Here is a 22,277-nt window from a genome sequence, read left to right as displayed (position 1 = left end):
TGTTGAAATTATTGCTATGAAATTAATTGAGTTTTCTCAAAAATGCACAAATCATACTTCTGTACCAATCACGATTTTTATTCAATGAAACACACATTTTATATGCATATTTTAACACATTTTTCAACGCCCAGCAAAAACACCCTGGGCTTATAATCAGGGATGCCCTTAACTTGTTAAATATCTGAAAATAGAGGGGTGAGCTTATACTTGTGGAGGGGCTTATGATAGGGAAAGTACAATAAAAATTTATGTGATGTTTGCCCTATGAAATTATTTTCAGAATATTGGTTAAATTTCACTAAAATTGCCTTTTGTTGTGGTTACAATAACTTAAACAGTTTTTATCTGATTATCTTCAAAATTTGGTAATCTTATCAATCACTATAAATTGTCAATTTTGTTGTAACTATGGTAACAAGTTCTTTTTTCAGGATATGGGAAATTTGGCTAAAATAAAACATTTAATAGACATAGAAATAATTGGACAGATTGAAGACATTTATACTGCTGTTCATACAGCAAATTTTGTAGTATTGAGGTAAACGTTAGCTAGTATTTTTCTTGCCAAATTTTGTTTCAGAAATTTTCTGTATCATTTTTTGGAACTTTAATTCAATTCATGTTAAGGAACATTAGGATTAATACAGTACATGTAGTATAATTTTAGGAACATTAATATCAATTATGTTTTATGTAATTTTAATAACTGCATTGTTCTTGTCAATATTTGGTGAGAATTGTTCACAACTGAATTTTAGCCAGTATTTTTTACACATAATGTCCAGATATATTATTGTACTGTTTCAGGACTTTTATACTCACTTTTGCCATGCCAAGATAAAAAGTCATTCATCATTAGTCTGTATCCATCTATTTGATCATTTGTTCCAAGGTTGTAATATTCTGTATGGTTTACTGAGCATATCAAGTCACTCCAATATGCCCAGAATACAGCTACAAGAGTGATCGAAAAGTTATGTCAGTGGAGGAGATGTTAATGGGCATGATGGGACTAGGAAATCTACATCATGGTACATTATTTCATCATCAGAATCTTTTCTTAAAAACTCTACAAATAAATAAAGTATAAAGAGTAAGATGAGAGTAAGATGAGAACTATCATACTTGCATTGGCTTCAAATAGCAATGATTGTCAGAGTTTATTAAATAAACCTATGCCTATCTTTATTTGTTTTAGTCTCATTTACAGTTATGGCATTGTGTTCACATTTTTGCTTAACTCAACTGGTAAATAAATTACAGTTTTTAAAAGTCAATTTTCTTCATAAAGTTACCAGTTACTATTTGCACTGTTTTATTTCTAAACTAGCTCTGAAAAACCTTTTGATATTTGTTGTAGTTGCTTTTTAATAATATTGTAACTTGAAATAATGCTATTGATATACTAGATGGTACTTAAACCTTAGTTTTGTAGTAACAAACTTTTTAAATGATTAAATCCACACATTGTATTTTGTATCAAATTTATTCTTATTGTGTGTTTCTCATGGATCATGTAAATAGGTATTTATGCCTTTTGGAATTCCATAAGAAAATTAAAGGGCATCAATGCCTTTAAGTTATTCATAAGAGAACTAGCATGGAGTTTTGTTTATTTAGACTGGGGAAATTTCATCGATTTCCAGGTAATTCTGGTATTGGTATATTGACTTGGGCTGAATCAGGTTAAGGGATTTAAAGTGTGGAAAATATTAGCCAATCAGAAAAAAAATGTCCAAAAACCATGGACAATTTGTTGAGGTTGCCAGGTTTAGCCACTTTTATAATAAAAAACTGCTGCATTTTTTGAGGTTCTGTATTTTTAGGAATCCTCATTTCATCCTCCACCTGAAATGTTATTGCTAAGTGAGATGGTATGGATATGCTTACATATTGTGCTTTACATTTAAGTAATTGAGTACTATCTTTTTGTAGCCAATAACAGACTTATTAATTTGTAATAAAAGACATTTTTAATTGGTTTAATAAATGTTATTTCACATTTGAAAGACATTTTCAATACTACATAATTTTGTTTAGCTGCTTACATAAATTAATAAATAAGTTGACATTTTGAAATATATTCACGAAGATCTGTGATGCATATTAAATGCTATACACCTTGGCAGAAATCAAGAACTTGTCTCCAAAATGTATAGATGTGTAAAGTGTTATAAATGTCATGTTTACATTTGTGTATATTTGTTGATTTTTTAAAAATCAGAAACAGTTTTGCTATGAAAAATTAGTTTTTGTCCTCCAGTAGTAGGTCATTCTGGGATGACTGTTGATTACATATGTCCATCCTCCCGTGGACATATCTAAAAATACATTGATATAACATTATTAGTCACATTTCAGTTTTGTTTTTTGATTCTATGACTTATTACACTGACTATTTAATTAATTGTAGGAAATGCATATACACATACACCATAGTTACTATATCAGTAGTGTATGCACTTATGTAAAAATGACAGGTATTATTCTAACAGGTCAACAAAGTCATATTTCAATAATCCTACATATAAATGCTTAATAATAGAGACAATACAGTAATTTCACCCAACCTTTTTCTGATAACCCATCGTTAATATACACTTTTATACTAATTATTGACTAATCATACCCAATAGGCAGGTAGGCTGTAGGTACATCGTTGGCACCAACTTTTGGAGTGTTTTCTGCGGTGACTGGTCCATTAAGGTCATGGGTTGGCATTCAATCTGTTATAAATATTAGCATAAACTCATCACATTTAGTTTTTTCAATATTTTTTTGATTTGGACACTTGTTGAATTTTGGGCTTCTCCACCACTATAAAAGATTTAGAAGAAGCTATCTATAAAAAATAATTAGGATGATTTGGAAATATTTTCATCCAATAAATTGTGGCAACCATATGTACTCAAATTATGACTACATATAATTTTTTAACAAAACAAAAGTTTCCGATATGATGAGAACCTTTCATCATGGGAACTAAAGATAAATGGCCATAAAATTGTCAGTTTCATGAATGTTTGACCCGTTTTGTGAAAAGCAGTTTTATTAATTTTTTTTAGCAAAAGTAAAAAACAAGACCATATTGTGAAAATCTGTTATGTTTTATCAGTAACTATCTTAACAATAATGCTATGACAAACTGTCTCTCGAACAAAGACAAGTTATGACTAGTACTACTGCGTTAATGTTTGTCCTGGGTGGGGTGTTTCTATGTACCTAATTCAGATTTAGGTTAATCTCAGAATGAAATGTTAAAGAATTTTCTTTTTAAAAATTACATTGTTATACACATAATCATCACCGGTAGTATATGGTAACTGGAACCAAATACTATTACAGTAATTAAGTAAGTTACACTGTTATTTATGCAAGCGTCATGAGTTCTAGAGCTAAAAAATATGTTTCTGGTCAGCGTGTGAACTATCAAAACAGTGTAAACCAATATTTGTTTACTTGCCGTACTTCGCCACTGCACAGCGCCCTCTGTTGATAAAATGTTTTTGCTGTGAACTATCTTCGGCCTTTTATTGTTATTACAAGAATTAAGAAAGTTACTCACGTAATCTTCTTCAGTATTATGCAATTACTGCTACCAAACATTATTAATCAGTAATTATGTAAGATACATTGTTTTTTCACGTAATTGTCATTAGTATTACATGATTACTTGATCCAAATACTATTTTGTCAAATACTTTTGTTTCTCGTGTAATACCATTCTTGGTCATGTTCATATCGTTTGTTTTTATTTTGCCCGGATCATCAAACAAAGTGGTGGCTGCTGGGTCAGACTGGTTTGGGGCATCAGAGAGATATGATATCTATATTAGAGATAGAAAGCATTAATCAATTCAATACTACAGTCATCAGAGTGATTGATTGTCAGAGGTCATCAGACACTGGGTTATCCCCGGTGGCTTGAATGAGCTGTATATGTCGACATTTTGAATTTGTGGCAATGCATATTCAAAAACTTTGATAAATGAAATAATACTATGTAGCAAAGGGCGATTTCACAAATGGTTAACTTTGATTAGTTCTGTAATTACGCACATGGTATTTTGTCTCAATGTAGATATAATAGTCACAGTTTGTTTCTCACGCATCTTTTACATGTATATTAACACTCGTTAGTGTCAACTTGAAGATTAAGAATTGCGGGTGAATGGTAGTTAAATTCTGACATGGTGTGGCAAATTATTTAGCGCGTCCGCCCATAATCAGGGAGATTGTGGGTTCAAATCCCAAGGTCAGATGCATTCTCGCCTATACAAAAAGAGTACACTTGCGAGGCTTTGCATTTGGGAGAGTAGCATTTTGTTGTATGGGTGTGTGGTACTTTTCCTATTCTCAATGAACGTAAAATATTCAGTTGTAACACAAGTGTAGAGGTTTCCACAAAACACACTGACGTAATCCGTGACGTAATACATGTGTATGATTGAGTCGTGATGTATGAGTGAGTAATATACATAAATCTGACAAATACTTGCTGTAAACAAGTTCTTTTTTAAGCTGGTTTCGAACCATGACTTTTAACTTCTAGTGTATGATGGATTTGGTTGAGATGGCAATACAGATGTAAACGTCTGAAGAATAAGGTTGTCGTCACATATAGGGAAGTGTATTTTGTGTTTATCATAATGCTGACAATAAGTGTGGTCGTTTATACACTTTATACAGACCGGTTACTCATGCGTTCTACTCTTTAACCTTTTTTCCTTGGTATCATGAAACACTTTGGTGTCTGCAACGATCACAATCCGACGATATCACAAACAAATATTTTGATTAGAAAAATCGTATTTTTTTATTTGGAGGAGTATCTTCACGAAGCATTTTTGTTTATATTTTATGTGTGAAAATTGCCAATACTAACGTAAATGCCACAGTAGTTCAAATCCATTTTGTTAATAAATGCCGGAAGTCAAGCCCACAATAACGTCTCGCATATTTCTTTGTACTTAGCTGTGGATGCTGTCAGTCCCAAAGAACGTTTGTCAACAACGTTTACGGAGCATTCGTCATCACCATTAATAAACATTACCCCCAGACAACTAACCGTCACTGAACTTTAGATTGAACTGTGATTGAAATAGGATGCATATAAATTAACTGACATACTAAGCTATAATGAACATTACTTTCTTTGCTATTTATTGTACAGAAATAATCAATACCATAAAACATATTATTTAAAAATAGTTTCCATTCAATTTACAATCATCGTTATCACCATCGTAACCAGTATTGTGTGACTAGAACTCGGGTTCCATTATAATTAATTGATATCATTCCTTGCAAATAAAATTCATACAGTCAGGGTGAGTAATACGATGTCAATGACTGCAATCAATAAGCAATAATCCATGCCTTGTACGTGGGATACCCTCACATACCTCCACTGTGTCTGTACTCAACCCTGATCAAATATGTAAGCCCAATACAAACTAACAATCTTGTAACATATATGAAAAGTACAGCGCAACTGTTTGAACCATGAAAACCACATTTAGTTGGTCACTCATCTCAAACGTGTGTAACCCGCTTACTCTAAACACGCACAAGCAGGGCTGGTGAATTCACATAAAGGTTGTTTTGAACATCTCCCTTTAACAAAATATATAAAGAATACTTTATTTATTTGTGGATTAACTTTTTGTTTCATTATATTATATATTCTATTATTTGTAATTTACCATACTAAACCATCTGATGGTTCCAGCAGTACTGCCCGATTCTGTGACTAATAACTGCCAAAGTAACTTCAATAATCGGGAGTCGGGTGCTGATTTAGCTGGCATTCTAGACGGTGAGTACTTCACAATAATAACTACAGTTTACACAGACGGAATAGAGATTCATTCGGAAGTTCTAAAACATTGGCACTGAGAAAGGAGGTTATCTAGCCATGTCTAATTATATATCTCTTAAAAGACATTATGAAATTGAAAGTAATGCTGAAATTATTTGGATTCAAATGCTTCAGGGTATTTTTTTTCATTTCGGCTTTATGTATCTCCGCTGATGTTGGGATTGAATTATTTAACCAACTCATTGAATCGCTATGAATCACGGTGCTGTAATCTATATGTGCGGTGATTTTAAACTACCGGATACTATTGGGGAATTGTAAGAATGGTTTTGCCAGAAAATTTGACAGGTTTATTGAACTCTTGTCTGAGAATACTTTGCTTCAACACAATATTCACAGCACCTGCAACAATCGCATACTAGTTCTGGATGTAGTACTATCAATGACGTTGTCATAGCTACCACTGCATTTGATGTCCGGATCACAATTCTTTAAATACTCTGTCCTTTCCAAATTCTAATGGAGATGACAGAATAGTTTACAATTTGCATATGACTGACTTTACGCATTTGAGTACAATGTTGATTTGTTTATACATAGCGTGTTGTTGAATCTGGACATTGACGCATGCGTGGATATATTTTATGATGTGCTGGTGTCGACGACCATAAATGACAGTCTAAGTTTACGGTGAAGCATAAAACATATCCGCAACGGTATACTAGCGATCGTTATTATTAAGGTGAAGCACTGCGCTTATTTGATTTATCAATCGTCCAAGCATGATGACTATGTTATACTCTCTAAACTCCGTTCTGGGTTAAAGAAAATGCAGGTAGAAGACGCTGTATGCGGACTATTTCGAGCCGTTTCAAGAATCAACTAACTGAAACCGATTTTATTTTATTTATTTTTTCTATTCTAGCCTTGGTTTCGGTTGTGTTGCCCCTACTAAAGTTTTTTTACGATATGGCAAAGTTATTAATGTTACTATTTTTAACCCATTTTTCCCAATAATACAATCACAGATTACCCTAATCTTCAATTCTGTAATATTCTCAATTTCTCAAACAATTGAAGAAGTTTAATAGGTTCTTCTGTCATATGTCGAGATCAAAACCAGCTGTCATGACAACGTACTTGGTTAAATTGTTTTAAATTCTGCCAATTATTTGAGTATTCCATTGATTATGATTCTTAAGTCTTTGCAGTTGGGTACTTTAATGATGTTCCAATTCTTAAGCCGAGTGATAAAGAATTGTCACCAATTATATGCCTTATTTGGGAAAGTTTAACATTCTATCCAATGAACAATACGGCTTTATTACGGGTAGAACTACGGCCACTAACTTAGTAATTTATACTGATTTAATTGGGATGATCACAATGGTCATCTGTTTTATGTTTGATCTAAAGTGTTTGATTTGGTCGATCATAGTCTTCTTTTACTTAAATATCACATTTGCATAATGGCCGTGCGTCTGATTTGAGTGTTGTTACGTCTCACAAGTTTCACTACTTGCAATTGGTCTTTTACTGTTCATTATGTATGTAAATTACGCACCCAGCTGTGTTAAGAATTCCAAAGTATCAGTATTTGTAGATGACCCTAAAATATTCCAATCAACTCATTCTCGCCCTGACTGTAACACTATGCAAGGAGATATCCGCCATGTTCAAAACGTTGCAATTGTATTCATCATATACAATGTTGCTAGTGTTGATAGAGGCACTATTTTTATTGTCTAGTTGTTTTTGTGTGAAGACAATATACTGAATGCTAGGATTTCTTAAGCGTACATGTAAATGTTTTGAAAATGTGTCCTTTCGATCTTTGTAGATATCGTTTGTTAGAAGCCACACTGAGTATTTGTGTGTGTGTGTGGCCCTCTTCTCAACGTTTTCTCTAACATTAAAATGATTCAAAATAAGTTTATTAAATTATTGTGCTCATCAATTTGTAATCTTTTAAACTTACTCCTGGATTTACAGTTGTCATATACATCTCTGTGACGAAATTATTATTGTAATTAAATTTTATCTGCAATTCAATTTCCTTTATTTTATTTTATTTGGGTCTATATGTGAGATTTTGTCTCTGTTGGCTGCAATTTAAAATAAAAAAATAAAATTGAAAATAAATAATGAGGTTAATAACCAAATAAATTGCCTCCAGCGGACATTCCTAGTGTCAAATAAAACTTAATGTGCTGTGCTGTGCATCTATCGCGCATAAAACTATAATATGGCAATATGGAACATGAAAATATTTCAATCTTGGGCAGAGATGTTCATTCCAACGAACACGTCATATTCACACGCAAGCTTATCTACAAACAAGGATTAAAAAGTTACGATCTCATACAGTCATCAGACGACTCCATGCAGAGTCAGTGGATGATTGGAATGTTGTCATTATCACATCTATTGCAGCGAGTGTTCGCCAATGAAGATGGACTGAAATAAATATGTCTTCAATGCTAGCTTGAAGTTCTATGAAGATTTTATTTACACACACAAAGGTAAGAAAGATTGTTGGGGTAAACGTAAGAACAATTGTAGATTTGGTTAATATGGTAATTTATGTTAATTCCTGAATACGTTTGTTGGTTAAAGAATATGTTTGTTTTGTCGAGACTGCACTGTAGTTTACAGTCTACGATTGCTCAGTTAAAATTGAAATCAGGTTATTATGGACTTGCAGTGGTCTAGTCTACTTAATATGTGATGTGTTAATTTTGCTTTGATGTAGCTTTATTAAGACGTTCAGAATTCGTTGTAGTCTATTTGGTTTCAGTATACCCTACATTGGCCCCATTAACAGGGCATTGACCTGAAGTTGATATAATGAAAAGTGAAATATTGAAAACTTACATTAATTAAGTACCAATAAACACATTTCATTAATGGTATTGTTGTTGTGATGATGACTTTACACTTGAGAAGTATATTACAATTCAATAAGAGTTATGTTATTATAAATCAGCTGTGTGGAGGAGATGCTGAATTAATCGAGTGGAGAATATCGAGTTACAAAAATGATCACGTCTATATTTTAGAAACCACGCCCAAATTATAAGTCGATATTCAATCAATAGGTAGATTGTTTTTGTTGTTTACTGTCCAAATTGAGCAACTCGAACCTTAATTAACAGTTAATCGAACTTCGAGTTATGGGCAACATACATTCTTGGTTTGTGTAACGTCCACATTTAGTAACTAGAATTTTAATTCGGATTAAAATGAAATTACGGGCAAGCTATATTGTTAAAACTCCACAAACGCGGCCAGTGACTAAAGCCGAAAGGTTGAACATGTGGATGTTAAAACAACAACAAAAATCTGGGTTGCTCGTAACTCAATAATGTGGAGGACTGTTAGTTAAATAATTAAAGTTCGAGTTACTAAACGTGACATTATGCTACAATGTATGTTTCCCGTAACTCGAAATTTGATTAACTGTTAATTGAACATTGTCGGAATCCAATTCGCATGGTTTCAAGGCCGACAAACATCAATGGTTGTCTCCTGGTTACGACCGAAAAATGGACTTTGGCAGGTTGTTCTCAGAAATTGGAAATCAGTGTCACTTTTAAATGTCACTTATAAAATAGCAGCGCATTGAAGTCATATAAATGAGAAATTTTCAAACATTCATCTACACAGACATTTTAAAGTATTTACTATATTGCAATGAAAACATTTGCATCATTGTGCACATTTATCTAATTTATATGCACAGATCTTTACCAAAAAAATACTCGAAAACTTAGACCTTTGCGTGTTTTAGTGTAGATAAGCATAGTTGATAGATTATTGAAAGATGTTACAATTAAAAATCCGTATTTTACATTAAAACAATGTGGACAACCCCTTCGCTTTTATTTATGATAGCACACAGCAGGTTAGGTGTGGTTCGATTACACTATACAGCGAATTGACATGTAAACAAGAAACGAACTGACGATCAAAAAACTTGCGATATCAAATACAAGTGAGCAAACTGATCTCTGATTGGTCGAAACGGAATATCTGACACGGGAATAGTTCAGTTAAACATATTTCTGATTGGACAACATTAAAACAATTCTATAAGCTGAGAGTTATGTCAGCAAAATCTGACTTGATAGTGGATATGGTGTAGGGAATCTAAAGTTTATTTGGCTCTAAAACTGTCAAAATAATAAATGACCTGGCAATGATGGATTACCTACATAGTTCTGGTTAGTTTTATAAATTGTGGTTATGGATTTTGTCGACAACTCACTAACCAGCTATACGTACATTCTCACTCAAACTTAAAAAGGGTACTATTGAACTCAGAAATTGTGGATCATTGTCACTTTTATATGCCGATTATAAAATAGCTGACAGGCGCATTGCAAGGTGACATATTTAGTTCACAAAGAATAAACTGCTTTCTTTACAGAGAAGAAGATTACTGATAACATAAGATTAATATTTGATATTCTAGATTAATGGGAATTAATGTATTGCTGCATATTTCTCTATTAAATGCAATTTCCGTACTAATGACTTTGATTCAGCTGAAGCTAAGTTTTTTATTTTTCGCTGGAGAGGAAAGAAACACGAATATCGAATGAATGATTTATAAAGTGTGTCATGTGTGCTGAGAATTATGTTAACCAATAAAACATTGGAACTGATTCCAAAAATGAGTTAATTTGTAAAGCCCAAGGGGTGAACACAGGAAAAATGTGAAATAAGCAAATAGTAATTTCCGGGCACACTGTATGCTACAAAAATGGCTCAGTGGTGGGATTGTTTACATAAGTGAATTACTGACAATTAATGGTTCTTTTTGACATATTAACAATTTATTCTCCAAAATATGGTTTTATTGTCAATTTTGGTTATTATAAACAATCCTAAATCAGTGGAAGCATGAAATAAACAATGACGTTTTTTTCCTAGTTGGAGTTGAAATTATTTGCAACTAGGAGCGAATTTAACCGGGGAAAGGTCACAACCATGACTACTTCATTAACATTTAAATAAAAGTGGTTTACCGGGTTTATTCTGAATAAATTATCTCTGCAAAGTGTTCTGTTGATAGATAGGTGTGAATTATAATTATCATGTAATTGCCTTATTAACTAATATTAACATTTTAACCAATATTAACTCTGCCCACTTCAGATATCACTAAAATGACGTCACTCATAGTTACTGTAGTACATTCATCATCGCAAAACCCTGTTTCTTTTCATTGCAGCACCTCGTTGTTGCAACAGATTTGATTAGGGTGTGAGAATAAGAACAAGGTGGATAATAGAAATTATCTTTTAGCGACGAACACTGTTTCATTACACATGGATCTTTACTTCAATATTCAATTAAAATCAATCCTATTTTATTAATTCTAGGAGATATTAACTTATCATTTTTGTCATTGTGTCAGCTGAAGAATATTAACAATTTATTAATGTTTGCGTAATTTCGTTTTCTTAAAATGTATTGAACGTTTTTAGACATTGAAATCTGAAATTTGACTTTTTGTGTTCATATTCATTATTCTGTCACGATTATTAGATTCAACAATTAATTTCGATGTTAAACACGTATTTCTGTTCATATGACATCCACTGTCGATAAATAATATTGGCAACATTTAAAAAAAAAATTAAATCAAGAATCAAGCCTCACTTGATTTGAAATGTGTGATGGAACCTCAACAATATGACCCGCCAAACCCGACCCAAGACAATGTAACCCTACCAAACCCGACTCCAAAACAATTTCTTCGCTATTGTATTTCTATGCATATAAATATGCACCATTGCATGTATTGCATGTATTCATAGTATATTTATATATATATATATATATATATATATATATATATATATATATATATATATATATATATATATATATATATATATATATATATATATATATATATATATATATATATATATATATATATATATATATATATATATATATATATATATATTAATTAACATAAGTGGTACCTGTAGTATGTAGTATTAATTACACTGGAATTACTATGGATAAACATCTGACATGGAAAAATCATAAAAGAAAAAAATCAGTAAATTAGCAGGTATATTTTGTAAGCTCAGATTTTTAGTTCCACGGACAGTATTAATATTGTTATACAACACATTTATTCTTCCCCACATTTCTTATAGATTAGAGGTTTGGGGAAATACATATCAATGTCACCTGCAAAACATTGTACGTATACAAAAACGCATTGTTCGCATTATCGCCTTTAAAAATTACAATACACCCTCAGGATCTTTGTTTCAACAATTAGGCATTTTAGATATTTATAAACAACATTCTCTACAAATTGGAACCTTAGTGCATGATGCAATTTATGATAGATTACCACCAATTTTCCACAACTACTTCCCGCAGATTGAACATAATTATAACACAAGACAAAACTACAAATGTAATCTTTCTCTCCCCAAAGTTAAGAAAAAATGAGATCAATTTTCTATAAAATATATTGGCCCGAACATATGGAACACAATTCCGCCTCATATTAGATCTATACAGTCGAGAAACATATTCAAAAAAGAATACAAAAAATATCTTTTGTATACTTAGTGAACTTGGTGTTTTCTTGTACATAAAATGTATATACAAATCTAATATATATATATATATATATATATATTTTTTTTTCTTTTCGCTATTTCTTTGACTAGCCCTAATACTTAATTATTATGAATATTTATTTAAGAAGATGGAAACGGACTAGATTAGCAGTCGCTTGACTGCTATTTTCCGATCCTATTCTCACTTATGTTCTTGCATTGTCATTAGTTTTTGATTCTATTATTGTATTGGTTATATAATAAGGAGAATAAAACTTATTTATTTATTTTATATTGTTGGTATGACTCTAACTGCAGTGTTACTTGCTGTATCATATACATTGGTACACTTAGCACTAGATCATATCAAACAAAACAAGCAATGCAGCTAACAACGATGGAGGGAAACTGATTCTGTGTTTGGTGTTGTTTCTTTATTTTTCCTTAGTATAAGAAATGTATACAATTCAACAAATTATACAAAAATTAGTTAATACATGAATTATACCAAGTATGCATATGCATACCTGTGATGTTTTTGCATATACTCGGTTTGATAAGCAACCCCCCAAAAAAGCTAAAAGCGAATGTCATTAATTTTAACCATTACTAATTTATTACAAACATTCGCCATTGTCTGGTTGTCTGGGTTGCGTGGTAGACGTTATATGAGTAAATAGATGGACATATGTGCTGCTTCTAATACAATGCTGACCAACATTAAAGCATGTTTCAGTTATAAATTCAATTTCATTTTGAACTACACTAGAGATTTGAAATGACGTTAAACTATGAAATAACGTTAATGAAAGTCGACTGTAAGAAAGATGCAATATTACAATTTACGTTTTTTAATTAGTATTCCAATTAACCATGACACCTTAAGATATCATCATTACTTGGTAATGATTTTCGACTGATGAAAATGGTCATAATCAGTTTCCCGGAAGTAACGAGTATTATGTTTGAGTCTATATAAAGAAAGCACAAAATTCTCCCGGTGAAAGTGACAAACCAATACATATCATGAAAAAATATGTCTATTCCTAAACTCAATCCTCATATTCTGTACTTCTGCGTCCACCTGTGAATCTTAGAAACCATAACCATTTGAACGCTAAATTTTCTATATTATTGTCAAAACTTATTATTTATTCGACCAAGTAAATAAGTGTTTTTTGGAGAGGCCAGGTTATCCTTAAATGCACTGAATCGTTGTAGCCCCAACCAGGATGCTCATTTTCTGATGAATATCTACAATTGTTTGTATCCAGTCATCGTGCAGCAATTCGCTACTATTTACGATGAGGATGCAGTGTTGTTATGTGCACACGGGCCGACAGTTTGTACGTGCCTCCGGCTGGACGTTTCACAGCTGAGTGAGCACACAGCCATTATCTCCCTGCTGGCACGCTAATCATTGAACCACACATCAAACTGCCAATGTTTATTTGGTCCAATATTATTAGCAAATTATTCAAAAAACACACAAAAATGAAAAATGCTCAAAAAATTCTGCCGGAAAAATAATGACGTTCAACGGGGCGCCCTCTCCGCCGAACGATTTCAGTTGCAAGAACACATCAATGTTTACAATAATCTTGCATTTGTTATGAATTACGCATAGACGTCAATAACAATATTTTTGTTATGATTTGATGAGTCAATTACGTTGTTTCGTCACTTTATGAACTGAACGCATTAGAACATTAAAAAATACCGGGAAATGAGGTATTAATCATCGGTAAATTGACAGCTGTCCATAAGCGGAAATCATTCTAAAATGGACCTCCCTATTTATTTTGTGGGGATAATTAGATTTTTCAAGCATGTTTCAGTGTGAACTGTCATTATGTTGGTTTTAAAATTAAAAGTGAAGCAATGCCATTAATTGTGCACCAGGCTGAAGATCTACTACAAAAAGCTAATCAAAAGTTAATTTCCCAAATTTGGCAAATTATAATGTTTATAGGTGGTGAAATAAAAATTCAAAATAATAACAAAAAAGTCCCCACTGTGCTGTTATATTTCTTATAATAATTATTAATATACTTTTATTGTTACAACTTTCGTGCTGTAGTGTAACATTATTCTATATTTAAATATCACCAAACGGTGCTTTCTTATATTCCGACAAAAACAGACACAGTTGATTAACATCAAATTGTTGTATCAGTCCAGAGGCTGTATTGCAAGAACTGTCATAATTTGGGTTTTCTCCGCGGCGTTCTGTTTGGACACGTAAAGAATAACCTACAGAATTGACATTAAATACAACTTTTATTTTAATTTATACTTCAGCTATAATTCTGTTATTACAAATAAATCATGGTTTGACAAATAATATAGCTGGAATGCGCGTACTCGTTCCAGAAAATAAACTTGGACATTGCAATAATGGTTGCGCCCAAAGAAATGTTAATATTGTATGCTTAATTAGATTATTCATGTATGATACTCAGCTGGAATGTTTCGAGGAAATCAAGTTGGTTCAAATCGCATCTCGATACTAAAACTTGAAGGTAAGTAAGTATTAGTAATTTCAATTTTTGCCAGTGACTCGGATTAAGGTTTTAATCATACGCAAAAAATTAAAAAACGTGGAAGGATTTTCTAAGTGAACTTGCATGTATTAACGTGTATGCATGCTCTTTACTGCACTGTTTTCATAATCCAAGAAAATATCAGTCATTTAGATTTGTCAATTATTTGGCTTGTAGTAAATAAACACTGCATGCTAAACAATGCAAGTGACTCGTTTCTAAATTTGCATTATGTAATAACCATTTAAAAAAAAATTGCGAAAGCTGTTTTAACGAAATTCCTATCAGTGCATAGATATAATATTTCACTGCAAACGCGATGATGACAAGACAGTAACATTATAGTTCCGTTGATGCACGAATCATGTTGTATTGACAAGTTCATTAAGCAGCACTCATGAACAGAAGCGAATCCATTCTGCTTTAACTGCTGCCTTGACAGTATATATGTGCCACAGTCGATTACCAATATAAACGAGCAGGCAAATACATGCAATACACCGCAATACATTTACGATGACAGGCGAGAACGAGGACATTGGGTGCGTTATAAATGACAGCAATGATATACACTGCGTACCTTGACCAATCCTTTCAGCCGTTTTTTTTTTCAATTATTTCTCATCCACGATTTAACAAGATCCAAAATTATACGACCAACATTTGACAAAATTGAGCTATAAAATCGCGAAACTATCGTTATAAGAGTAATTCAAATACGAATTATTGCACTTTTTTCGAATATCTGGACAATTACGGACTGTGAGTGTAAAAATAAGGTCGCGTCAATAATAACTAAAACACAAGATATGAACTTATATTGGTCTGTGGAGAACACTTTAAATGTTATGATTTCCCTTATATATAATAGGGTTATTTGTATAATAATAATGGAACTGCGTATTCTTGATATGTAATTACGTCCAAGTTACTATCACCGGAAATGTATTAACGCACATGTCCACCCACCAATAACGTTACGTCGGGTTATGAAGTTTAATAGAGAATATGATGATTGTTGCAGATTGACCACGATATGTGAATTTAATATTGTTTGAATGAAATGTTATCCTGAAAATATTATCATAATTGGCTTAATGTTGACGTATGATCATGTAGATGCAGCAACGAAAAAAAAAATTTTCAGCGTTCTCTGGACATTTAATTTTCTTTTTGAGAACGTGATGTCATTGTCCTCTTGGTTAGTTATGGTGCGGAACTAGACACCTACATTATAAGTTTGGCCTCTTCGGAAGTTATGATAAGAAAATGAACGCTTTCAGCACCGGATGAACAAGAAATAGCCTGGGAAGAGGGGTACCTAACACACTCAAATCCATTCCCAAGTCTCTGAACGCGTATTGTCAGTAGCGTGAAAATGTCACTTATTTTCAATTAAAATTTCGTCTACGCTTTATTTGATGTTACATTAAGGGTTACAATTACAAACTCTAATGGGTAGTACCGACTCTTGTGCTCATTCTGCAAATTGTCTTGCTTTACCTAGTTATGAACTGTTTTTGACTTTTGAAAGTGTGTGTGTATTTTTAAACCATTATTTTTTGCTGTAAATTTCCCTATATATTTTTTTTCAAACATTTCTCGGTACAGATTTGTTTTATTAAAATTCACCAAGTCCCCTCATACTTTATAATAATAAATTCTGTAGGCATCCTGTAAGTTCTACAGAAATGTTTGCGACAGACTATATACGCACTAGAATTTTTTTTCTAGTTTATTTCTCAAAAACGTCTTTCCTTTTTGCCGTTTTTTTAGAGTTATAAGACCCGAATTGTATTACGCGAGGCCGACGTACTTATTTACATTTTGCCTGCCGGCATTAACGTTCCCGAGTGTCGCTCGCATCCGACTATAAAAAGTCAACGAGCTAGTGAGTGAGTGAGCGACACAATTTGTTATCACAGATTCGCATGTTGGTTTGCAAAATAGGAGTCACAGTGAGACAGCTTTATTGAACAGTTTGAAAATAGGCCATTTCACGCGATTTTAATGGTTGAATGAATACCAACTGTTTCTGTGAGAGACCTCCTCCCCGTGCTAAATAAATACCGTGATGTCATTGCTCTCTTGTGAGTTGTGATGTCAGAAAGTGATTTCCTTGAACAGTGCTGAAAAAATAATTAGTGTCATGCATAAAGCATGTTGTGAATTATTATATTTTCGTTATATAATATTACTAGTAATCTAGACCAAGAGCCATTATTCTGGCGAGTAATTGAAGCCGTTATTTTGCCTGAAACCCTGCAACGTCACGAGTACGTGATTGATTACTAGTAAATACGCCATCAATTAAGACAATGGGCTTACGTCATCTAATTTTCACGACTTGTAAATTCTCGCAAATGGTGCTTGGTTTAAAAATAAAAGATGCATTTCAGTTTATTATTTTCAGATATGATTGCTGATCTGTGTGAGTTTTTCTAATCGCATACAGATTCATCATGTTATTTACTACGCAATAATCTAATCGAGTATCTGTCCAAAATTACTAAAGGCTTCCAGTTATGGTCCTCCGTCTGTCTTACTTGAATAAACCTATCAATGCATTTCTACTGAGATAGCTACGATTACATACACTCACTTACTACAAATCATTCAATAGTAACACACACGTAAGAGTTTTATGGAACTACGAGCGTACGTTCATAATTGAATGCTGTACCATTGAACGCGTTACCGAACACACGTGCGATGATTCGATATACCTTTCCTGCAAAATAAACATGTTATCCTACTTGACGTTTGTCATATCACATTAGCACATGTGGCAGTGACAACATTTCGTGGTTCAATGTCATTTCAATTTCATTTGCACCACAATGAAAACACATTTCCTCGTCAAAACCTCAATAAAATTGGCAACCTTTTAGCACATCAAATAGTGCCTTGTAGGGCACTAAATATCTTTTTTTCGCTTTGTGTTACCGAACAAAATTTTGTGAAATTGAGATATTCTTGCTATAGGAAACGATGGTAAATGCCCTAAAAGTCGAAACATGTGTTTTATTGGTTGATTTTTCCCCAACTGGGTATGGTGACCTATATATTTAAAATATGTAAAAAAAATATTAGTACTATTGTGTGACATACTACATTAAATACTGTAAAATACTTTATTTTTGCTGGAATTAATTTTAGCTGAAAAGACTTTTGGTTGTTTTGTATGGAATTTATTTTTAATGATTTTTGATGAGTTTAATGTGAAATATAGGAAAAAAAGTATATTCACTGGATTTTATTTTCACGGAATCATCCCTTCAGCGAAAATAGCGAAAATACATTCCAAGCGAAAATAAAGTATTCTACAGTACAACTTTTCTATGCGCTGCGCCCTCTAGTGACGAAGTAATTATATGACATAATATGTGACGCGGAGACTGTTCAGATTGTTGATATCGTTTTGTATTCATTCACCAATTAAGATTGTGTATTCGAGACGACGAATTTCACAACCAAGGAGAGTTGTTGATTTAAACGACGTTACCTTCACTAATAAACGTCATTTTGACGTCACAAAAGCGTTCCGTCTCGAGGGCGTGACTTACAGGAATGCTGAATAGGAAACACGTCGCCTCTCTTGTACGTAATAGTTACGTGAGGATTGTATTGATTTACGATGATAAGAAAGCCGCAGTATGCTGCTTTGTCATTATTTCCAGGAAGTTAAAAAATAATAAATAATTAATTCAATTTTATCCTTCGAATAATAAATTATAAAAATCTGTCTATTACGATAAAATGTAATAAACTGTACATTCAACAATTTAGATGAACGCTATTATTTCCAATTCACTATTAAACTGGTTTGTTCTCTCTCACAGAAACGAATGACTTGTTATCGAACGAACACAAAGGAAGTACACATTCGCAACAGATATTGAGTTCATCGGACAAGTCACATAGAACCAAACGGAAACTGTCGTATTCTGTAAATAGAGACCTCAAATCTCATAACCTGATTATCAGCAGAACGTGGGGGGTATTCGAGGAATCTAGAGCTCGGCTATCATTGTGGTGCGTTCTGAAAAATAATTGCATTGAACACCGGGATCTTTAACGACTTCCTGTGGTAATTGACATTAGAATTACCTATATAATTGGCACTTGGCTAGTACTGCCATCGGACAAAACTCAAGGTAGAAGTAAACTACTGAGATCGAACATTAAGAGCTGCCTACACATGGGCATATATCCTTAGTTTGCAAGTAAGATACGCAATGACGGTAAACCAATCGACTACGAGCTGGGAAGGATTTCACGAGACACCTTGGCTTTCCAGAGCGGAAAAGGGTCTCGTCGTGAGCGCTATACTTGTGTTCGCCATGGTAACGGTAGCTGGCAACCTGTTGACTATCCTCGCATTCCGACGAGACAAAAAACTACGCAGCAACATCAGTAACTGGTACCTAGTAAATCTCGCCTGTGCCGACATTTTAGTCGGGTCAGTCACCCTGTCGCTCGATGCTGTCACATTCGCACAGGAACCACCTATGTGGCTGTTCGGAGAGATAATTTGTAAAGTATATCTCGTCATCGACTTTGTTTCTACCTGGCAATCCATCGTTGCTATTATTTTGATTAGCCTTGATCGATACCGTCTTGTCACCAGGGAGCTAAAGTACAAAATGTATCACACACGTAAACATGCTGTTGTACTGTGCGCATCGAGTTGGGTGATCATTTCCATGGTAACTATATTGCTTGTGTTCGGATTTCCATACTTAGTAGATCGTCAAGTATTCTACCAACACTCGTGTGACGCAGAATTTCTGTTCCATAGTTCATCTGCAATCGTCTACACCATACTGACTTGTTTTATTCCCTTACCAATTCTGATATATCTCAACCTGAGCGTATACATCAACGTGCGCAGACGGGCAATGCGCAGATCAGGTCCCCTTGGATGTGTTGCTAAGCAGCGAGCTGGTTTTGTCAATGATGAGAAAGCTCGGGGAGGTCAAACGCCATCCAAAACCGAGGAAGGTTTAGCCTCTACACCCACCCACATTCGGCAAGTCACCGTACCTACAACATCTAGAAGTGGTAGTGTGGCAAGCATAGATCACCTCTCCACCAAGAGAAATGACAAGCGACATTATAAGGCAGCTAAAACTTTAGCCATACTAGTGAGTGCATATTTCATTTGTTGGACACCATACAATGTCGCACTGATATTGTCTATAATCGGTAAGAACAATGTACCGAATATAATTTGGATACTCTCCATTCACCTCCTGTGGTTGAATTCTGCTATAAACCCATTTCTATATGCCTATTGTAATTCATGTTTCCATAGAAACTTCAAAGAAATGTTATGTTTCATCTGTTCAAAATATTCACGACGATAGTTATCAAATATTACAAACAACTAATCTATTCTTAATAAAAGTGAATATACTAGATTAGAAAATCAAAATGATGTTATTGTTCTCACAATACTAGTAAAAATAATGTAAACTGTACGTAATTCATTATTTCATTAAACGAACTATTTTGTGGGCGATCAGATCGCCCGTTTCAGTACAATACGAATTAAAATTGAATGCATCGACTCGGAAGGAAATGTTGTTGTTATATAATATATGTACATGTATATGTATTTGTATACTTATTTTAATGATAGATACATTTAAATTTCAAGTGTTAGACTAGTAGCTTGGGCGAGGATGTAGACCACAGACCAAGAAAACTATAGTCCAGCTGCACAGGACGTGACCCAAGTTTATGGTCTACATGATATTTGTATTTCACACACATATTAATTGAGAATATGCATAGGTACAACATTTGTACATTCGACGAAGATATTGTTATTCAAGATATAGACCAAGATGGCTGCCATAACCTATATGTGGGGGTAATTTTGTCTAAACGAGCTCAGAACTCGATATTATCATTAGATAGTGACCATTTATACATTGCACGGAATAACGTCGCTATTGTCTATATCAAAAACAATTGCCTGTTATTTGTTTAGAACGATCGATATATATAAAGTCAAAAGTCCTTGTTGACCATAACTTTCGAAGTGTATAATGTAAGATGAGATACAGATTCCCCTCAGATCGCGGACGGGTTCATCGAGGAGGTTCACAAAATTATAAACGACCGTAGAAGTAACTATCTGTTTGAAAACCACCTATAATACGAGTGTATGTGTTGCAGCATGCGTCGATTCAAGTCCCGATTCAAGTGGCCCTCCAACGGTCAATGATCTCAATAAATAAAAACGAACTCAGAGGGAAAATTCCTATTGTTTGATGAATATTATATTATACTTTATTGCCTTCCTTATCCTGTGATCAGTTGCTTATTTGGTTCAATGCTATAGTTGATAATGTATATACTTTTGACATATTTAGCAGAGACCTATTGTTGTGGAATGTGGTTAATCAATAAAATGATGATGTGTTAACTTATGCCCAACCAGTAAAGTGCTGTCGAAGGGAAAGTTTTGTCCAGCCTTGTTTTATAATGTGACGAGCACTAATATGGCTATGATCACAGTCAGCTGGCGCACACCTGATAATAACAGGCCCGTAGCCAGCACTTTTGAATAGGGGATTCGAAAACAAAAGTAATATATTTGACGTGAAACGTGTGAATTTTATAATATTAAAAAAGTGTCTTTGAGCTCTGTTACAGACATTTTTATATTCTCGGTTTTAAATTCAATTGGTTTACTTTGTATTACGTTAGTAAGTTATTTCACATAACATATTTGAACTATTTTATCATATGATTTTAGAAAAGGGGTCCTAAGCCATTCCCCACCCACAGACAAACACACCCACACCCTAGACCCACTACGGCAAAATGCTGTACACAAAAAAGACAAGACTATACGTATCTTAGCATTTTAAGGTAGAATGCTACTCGCGAGTTTTTTTGCTCTTCGCAGATGTTAGCGCACATAAAAGTGACACGATTTCATGTCGAAATCTGTCTACAATTATTCAATTTAGTATTAGTCAATTTTGTATTATGTAATTTTATTTCTGTACAGGGCCTCAGCCCATCGTAGAAAATGTAATGAGTAGAAAAGTGCATAGCACGTTTTAAAAACAATACAACATCCATATAAACATATGGTACTAAGTTAAGCTGGATTAATATTCATCTCGTCGCTCGAAAACTTTTAAAAGATACAGAACTAGTTGATAAATGGTGTGGCAGTTTGTATAGCGACGAAGTAAGCCCAGACTATCAGTATTTGCAAAATTGCATAGGATTACAAAAGATCAGCCCTTAGATCATTATAAAATGGACATATAAAAACAAAGTGAATTTCAT

General features: G+C 33.4%; 1 protein-coding gene across 1 annotated transcript; it reads left to right on the top strand.

The window, feature by feature from the left end:
* The first annotated feature begins 19,201 nt into the window (after positions 1 to 19,201).
* Positions 19,202 to 20,631, top strand: LOC102801536 (muscarinic acetylcholine receptor M3-like). Its single transcript, XM_078012794.1, has 2 exons — positions 19,202 to 20,110; positions 20,608 to 20,631. Exons 1-2 carry the CDS (start codon positions 19,202 to 19,204, stop codon positions 20,629 to 20,631), a joined length of 933 nt encoding a protein of 310 aa, XP_077868920.1.
* The last annotated feature ends 1,646 nt before the right edge of the window (positions 20,632 to 22,277 follow it).

Source organism: Saccoglossus kowalevskii, chromosome 1 (genome assembly GCF_978046115.1).
Source record: "Saccoglossus kowalevskii chromosome 1, keSacKowa6.1, whole genome shotgun sequence".
In the NCBI taxonomy this organism is placed as follows: Eukaryota; Metazoa; Hemichordata; class Enteropneusta; family Harrimaniidae; genus Saccoglossus; species Saccoglossus kowalevskii.
Note: the sequence above shows the minus strand (reverse complement) of the source record. Positions and strands in the feature narration are given on the sequence as shown.

What these genes read in the sequence shown, in the direction of transcription:
- LOC102801536 (XM_078012794.1), top strand. Translation starts at nt 19,202, where the DNA reads ATGACGGTAAACCAATCGACTACGAGCTGGGAAGGATTTCACGAGACA. An exon ending in CTAAAACTTTAGCCATACTA is followed by an intron (nt 20,111 to 20,607) that starts GTGAGTGCATAT and finishes TTTTAATGATAG; the next exon opens with ATACATTTAAATTTCAAGTG.